This window comes from Vigna radiata, chromosome 8, assembly GCF_000741045.1.
Source record: "Vigna radiata var. radiata cultivar VC1973A chromosome 8, Vradiata_ver6, whole genome shotgun sequence".
NCBI classification, from domain to species: Eukaryota; Viridiplantae; Streptophyta; class Magnoliopsida; order Fabales; family Fabaceae; genus Vigna; species Vigna radiata.
In genome coordinates this window covers 35,093,047-35,099,618 of record NC_028358.1, presented here as the reverse complement: position 1 = coordinate 35,099,618, position 6,572 = coordinate 35,093,047, and the positions used below count along the sequence as shown (strand labels likewise).

General features: G+C 32.5%; 1 protein-coding gene across 1 annotated transcript; it reads right to left on the bottom strand.

Annotated features, from left to right (window-relative positions):
* Positions 1-1,845: 1,845 nt before the first annotated feature.
* Positions 1,846-6,086, bottom strand: LOC106771490 (protein SIEVE ELEMENT OCCLUSION B-like). Its single transcript, XM_014657482.2, has 7 exons — positions 5,839-6,086; positions 5,661-5,747; positions 5,073-5,521; positions 4,902-4,996; positions 4,585-4,715; positions 2,687-3,145; positions 1,846-2,606 (listed from the first exon to the last, which is right to left on the bottom strand). The coding sequence occupies exons 1-7, from the start codon at positions 6,028-6,030 to the stop codon at positions 2,034-2,036; spliced, it is 1,986 nt and encodes a 661-aa protein (XP_014512968.1). The 5' UTR covers positions 6,031-6,086; the 3' UTR covers positions 1,846-2,033.
* Positions 6,087-6,572: the final 486 nt, after the last annotated feature.

Below are 6,572 nucleotides of genomic sequence, written 5' to 3'. Positions count from 1 at the left end.
TTTATCTTTCAGTGGTGTTGCTGGTGAATCAACATGAAAGGTTAAATTGTGCACAAAGTTAGATTCTCCTGTGCAGTACATACAACTTACCCATGAAGAAATATTTGTTTAGATTGTGTATACTTTAATTTTTCTTGACAATGTATCCCAGGAACATTTGCTTCCAAGTTTAGTAATTATCGTACTGTATTTGAGTGGAGAATGGAACTGACTTTTCCAAGGGTGACTAATCTTTGTTCCAAATGGATACCGTTAGGCATACTATTATGAAGGTAAGGTAAGATGTTGTGGGTTTTAAGGATAAGTATCTTATTGACTACACTATATGGGTGTCGAGACTGTTAGAGAAAAATGAAGTGCTTATATTTCAGGTTATGATGAGCAAGGTTATTGGAATGTATGTGGCATGCTTCATGTTAACCTAAGTGCATTATTAACTTTAATTGTTATATTAAGGTAACTGCATCATTGTGAAAAAACATGCAAACTTAGTTACCTGATGTATGGAGTTATGGTTCTGATTCCCGCTATACTTGTTCCTTAAGTGGGTGGAGGAGTTGTAAGAACTTTTTTCATTTTTTTTTTTTACTTTAGAGATTTTGAATATAGAAATGAAATTGAATGTTTTGATCAATGTAGACTGAGAAGACACGAGTGTTTCAGACACTTGTTTGTTTCTGGAATAAGCACATTTCTTCAATCTTGTTTGGAACTCGACTTCCAATTGTAGTTATTGGTTCATACACTTACATAGTACGTATAACATCTATTATCCATGCCAAAAGATACAATTCATACACAGATTGTTATGAGGTCTGTGAGACTATTTTTTCTTATTATATTTTCTTCTGTTGCTGTTAGTGATTTTTTGACTTAATGCATGATTTTTTTAGAGTTTTATTCCAGAGTTTTAGTTACATGAGAACAGGAATTTAAGGTCTTTTACAACTTTTTTGTTAAGGCGTGTGTTTGGATTCTTTTTGAAATGTATCTTACTATCTTACTAGTGTGTGACACTAGTTCTTGCCTACATATCTACATTGCTTGGATGAGTGTGTATGTTACTTGGTAACCCCTGAAAGTGATCTGCTTAATAATATTATTCATGCTGCTGCAGATTCTCATTCATCTTGGGAACTCCAGCCAGAGAAGAAATAAGGTGTATGAGTCCCAACTACAATGAATATAAGTTTCCTCATATTCTCCATTGCGATTTTCTGTTATAAACATTTAAATATGTTATTATGTTATCATTGATATTAATACGATGCTACTAATCATAAATTAGCATTATATTGAAGTTATCAAAGAAATAATAAAGTGTGCAGCTTTCAAGCTAATTTTTTTTGTTTAGGCCTATGTACGAATTTTTCTATAAAGTTACATACGGATTTTTATTACATACGAATTTTTTTTATATATAATTATATACGGATTTTTCCTTATATAATTTATATATGAATTATCCATACGTAATTTATAGAAAGATATATCCGTATATAACCTTATCTACACCCTTATTATATATGGATTTTTAGCCGTATGTAATATGTATATAACACCTCTTTATATATGGATTTTAGAAGTTATATACAGATTTTGACCATATGTAACAACGATTTTTCTTGTAGTTTTTATATTCATTTCATATTATCTTTAGTGTTTTTTTTCTCTTTCTTTTCTTTTGCACATACAAAAGTTGATTTGTATGAAAAGAATATAAAGAATATAATATGTTTGAAAAATATCATGAAAATAATGACAGCTTTGTATTACAGACAAAATCACAATCATGGATGGAACATTATAGGAGGCTTAATTGAATGCAACGTATGATTAAGCTCCATTATTATTACACAGAAAGCATGAATTAAAGACACTTTTTTTTTTATCTTGATACAGAGAGAGATCTTTATTTGAATAGAGAAAGTAGGACATAACCCTAAAGGATAAATGGAACAGTTGAGGCAAGCCTCTTATTCATACACACTGTCTCTCTCTGATGATGACAAAACAAGGCAGTTCCATTGAATCTATTGTATGGCATTGGCGTTATTGTCATTGTGGCAGCACTTATAGCTGATGAAAATCTCCATAACCCTAGGACAATCTGGGCACTTGATGGTCTCTGGTAACTTTCCTGCAACATTAGGAATCTCAAGGTGTGAGCAACGGTGAGTGGTGGCCGCAATCTTTGCATGGTACTCTTTAAAGGATAACCCAAAGTCCTTTTTTATGGCTTCTTTCCATTTCTCAAACTCCGCCACAGTCTTCAAGACTGCGATTCCATGACCACTGGTCACCACAGATGGCCCTTTGCTGAGGAGAGCCCAACCGCTTTCATTCTTGTAGGAAAGCATCTTTTGAACTTCTTGGGTCACTGCATCAACTGGCTTCTGAACTTTAGTCACAAACAAACTCTCTATCCCACTCCAAAACCTCTTCACCAGGCTTTTGTCTTCCTTTTCCACACAAAACAACTCTATGGAAATCTTTGCCTCCTTTATAGCCACATCATTTGCAAGGGCACTCGCGTACTTTGTGAACTGTTGGATCCATTCTTTGTCCTTCCCTCCATAGAAGAGAATGTACTTCTGCCCTTCCACCTGTTCATACAAGTAAATACTTAATATATATATGATATGACAAATCTTGTACTTTTTGTGAGAAATGAATATATATTTACCCAGCCGTTTATGATGGGGTGAATGTTGCCTACTACAGAGCCAACCCAATTGATTTCGTTATTTATTTGTTGTTCACTGAAAGTTGTAAAGGGGAAAGCCCTGGTTCCATGAGCCTGAATCAAATGGAATGCGTTGGAGTGTTGCACCTTCCCTTGAGGGCTTAACACCACAACCATAGGGTTCTTTTTGAACTGCCATTCTTCCTTGATGTACTTGTATCCTGCTATCATTCCAGAGTACTGCACCACGTACCATGGCATCTTGCTTTTCAAAACCTCAAATTTCTTGTGCAGCTGCTCAGTCCATGCCTCCACAATAGGAATCCACACAATCTTATAATTCTCCTTACTTTTAATCGAATCATAAACAGGTCGCAGTACTGAAATCTCTTCATCAGTGATGTCTAGGGAAGAAATAAACAGGTACACGTTCTTCTTTTTTAGCACAGTCATCTCCACCTACCAACCAACAAATGAATCATCGTTAAGAACTACGTAATCATCAATATTTTAAAGCATCGCTTCATAATGCGTAAATGTTTTTTTTTCATCTACTTTTTTCTATGTAAATATAAGAAGGAAACCAATGTCCATTTCCAATATATATCTTTATATTATTCTTTTTTTTTTTTTTAAATAGTCGTGGTTTCGTACTGGGACCACGGGATCCTGACTGTTATTGTCCCAGCAAATAATTTAGTATTTACAGTAATGGTTAAGAAATATATACTAAATTTTCTTATAAATTCAGTTATATATGAAATTGGTCGAATTGTCTCTAAATATTTCTTTTTGAAATGCTTAATTAATTTTCAATTAGATGATATGATATTTTTCGTTGAACTTCTGTTAAATTTTATTGATATATTTAAAAAAAAAACTTTTTAATTGATTTATTTTTAACTTTTTCCTTATTAATTGATGTGGTTGTTATTTTGGATGACATCATATATATTTCTTTTTGTGCTAATACATGGGAGATTTTATTATTAATATAAAAAAAGATAGAGTTGTTATAAAACAAGTGACTTAAGACTTTTACTACAAACTTATGGAATAATAAGACATGCTCTCTCCATATCATTTATCCACATAATTAATCAATCTCTACATCATTATCCACGCTATCAAAGGATTATAAGAGTCTCCATCATTAATGTGATAGTATATTTTATCATGAAAACAAAAAAAAAAACATTAAAAGTTTTACATTAACAATATCATTTTATATTACCTACATAATTTTATATTTTTTTTCTTAAAGCTGGAGTTAAGAAATCAAAATGACTAGGACAAAATAACAGTTACCTCATCAAATTAACAAACAAATTAAACAGTAATAATTCAATTAAGAAATAAAAAAAATGTGAATATTCAGTAGGCAAAAAAATTCAAAAAAGACTTCATTAAAAATGTCCAAAATTTATTAGGGACTTCTAATTAGTTAAGTGTTTTTAAAAAATATTTAATATATTTCATGTAGATATATTCTCCTGGTTAGATCATTTGAAAAAACAAATAAATATCTCATATAAATTTTGATTCTTAAATATTTATATAATTTTGGTCTCCATCTTAAGAGATAGTTCTGTCCCTTTCTATAGTTTGTGTTTGTCCGATTTTATGCATTTCGGCATGAGGTTTTGGTGGTCCAAATTACCTTCTTTGATCCTATAATAACTTCGAGAGCACAATATTGATTTAAGCAAAAATCTCACAAATCATTTTCTTTCTTTCTCACGGACAAATTTGCAGTTGTTTTAAATGAATGGTAGATAGAGAAGTTATAAAAAGTACCTTTTTTTTTCTCTTTATTTTATGTCTTAAAAATTTAAAATGTGCCTTAAAGTAGGTTCTTATTTTCAAACCAAGTATAACCTAAACAAGAAATAACGAACCGTGGTCTTGGTAGCGCCATGAAACAGAGGCTGAGGAGCAGCCTTGTTGAAAATCAGAACCTTTAACACTTCAATTATTTCAGTGGGACTTTGGAAAAGCCTTTTAAGCTTGCGATAATATTCTGCCTCATCTGAAAAAATACAGAAAAATAATCCTCTAGTTAGTTTGCCATTCACTACTCCGTACCTTTTATTACATCAGTTATATAGGTTTGAATCAAAAACACGTTTTTTTCGGAAAATATCAAAAGCAAATATTAGCTATAAGGCAAAACGTGAGAAAATAATTAAAGGCGCAGATTATTTTAGTTGCTAACCTATCTGCTGTCTACAGAGCGTGATCTGCTTCCTGAGTTTGCTGAGTATAATGTTGATCTTTTGACCATAGTGAGACAATTCGTGTTTGTGCTCTCTTAAACAGTCAATGAAATAATAAGGAAGGTTGTACATGAAGGAAACAATCATTAAGTAACAAGACGGTAACTTACGATTCAGTGATGAGACAATCAATTTGAGTAACTACAGAGACGATGGTGATGATAGCCCAGTAAACATCGACAGGGATTTGCTCTATTGCAAGCCCTAAAGCAGGTACATCCTTTATGTCGTAACTGGTAAGCTTCTCCAACTCAAAGATTACCTCAATCACTTGCAGCGTTGCTTTCACCAAATTGTTGACCTCAGCAATGGCTTGGCGATGCTTCTGAAGAGCAGCGGGCCTTGTGAGAAATGGCACACGCTTCAGAATAGCCACCGATTTGGCAAGAGGGTCTGTGGGTTGATACTGAGCCAGGAGCCAAAAGTCGCTATATTCCAATGCAAAAGCCGCCAGTGTGAGCACCGCTTTTGCATCCCAGTCGTATTTTGAGAGCTTGTTAAGTATGGCCAGTGTTGTTTTGTGAGCAGTTTCCTCACTTGGGGGTAGCTTGCATGCCATCTGCCACCGCAACTCACTATGTCATGTTTATCATCTATTACTCATAAACGTAACGTTTTCATGAATTTTATTCAATTACATGATTTTTTGTATTTTACTATGTATGTATATAATTTGTATAATTAGATCTGTGAATTACCTCAGAAGCAATTTGTTTGAGGGTACAGAGTGGTGATTTGAATTGGGGGATCTTGTCATCCATGGTCTCCAAGCTTGCATGGGATCCCTGCAAGAAAATATGAATTAAGTGCATATATATCTGAACTGAAGGATACGTAAATGTAAAGCAAAAACTTGGAGGAAAGAAGAAAAGCAACCTGCACAACATTGTCAACAATGTGGGTTGAACGTCTGAGAGTATTCTCAACAAGGGTTAAAAGAGAATCCACATCAAACTTTGTGTCACTGTGGACATGGGTTGAGTAAATTTGCTCCAAAATCTGCTCATCCGACATCGTTAGTGGATTACGCTCATTCTCAGCATTTTGAAGGAGAGACTTGGCAGACATTGTTACGTCCTTTCTCAAAGGTTTGGAAGCAAAAGAAAGGATTTTGTTGTTGACTCGTCGATTGTTGCTGTGTAAGGATTGATCGTAAGTTCTATCCTATTTATAGTACGAAAACGTGGCTGTTTTTTTTATTTTATTTTATTTCGAGGCACAAATTTAGCTCACGTGATACCGTGGTTTCATTAACACTACGGGCTATGATATGTTTACCACTTTTATTGTGCAAAACTATTTTACAATTGTTTTTATTAATTTTTATTGAATAATTTAATTTATGTTCTAATTTAATATTTCTTTTTCAACATAGAGTTGTTAATAAATGATCCAAGATAAAATTGGCAGTTAAACTATTTTTCTTCTGATGCATGCAGTTTATCAAGAAATTAACTATTTTTATAATGTTACTCATAAATATATAATTTATTTATAATCATATGTATTTATGTGTGTGTATATATATATAAAAATAATGTATTTTTTATGTTATTGAAGTGTTTAAAATATTAAAAAAAAAAAAAAAAAAAAAAAAAAAAAAAAAAAAA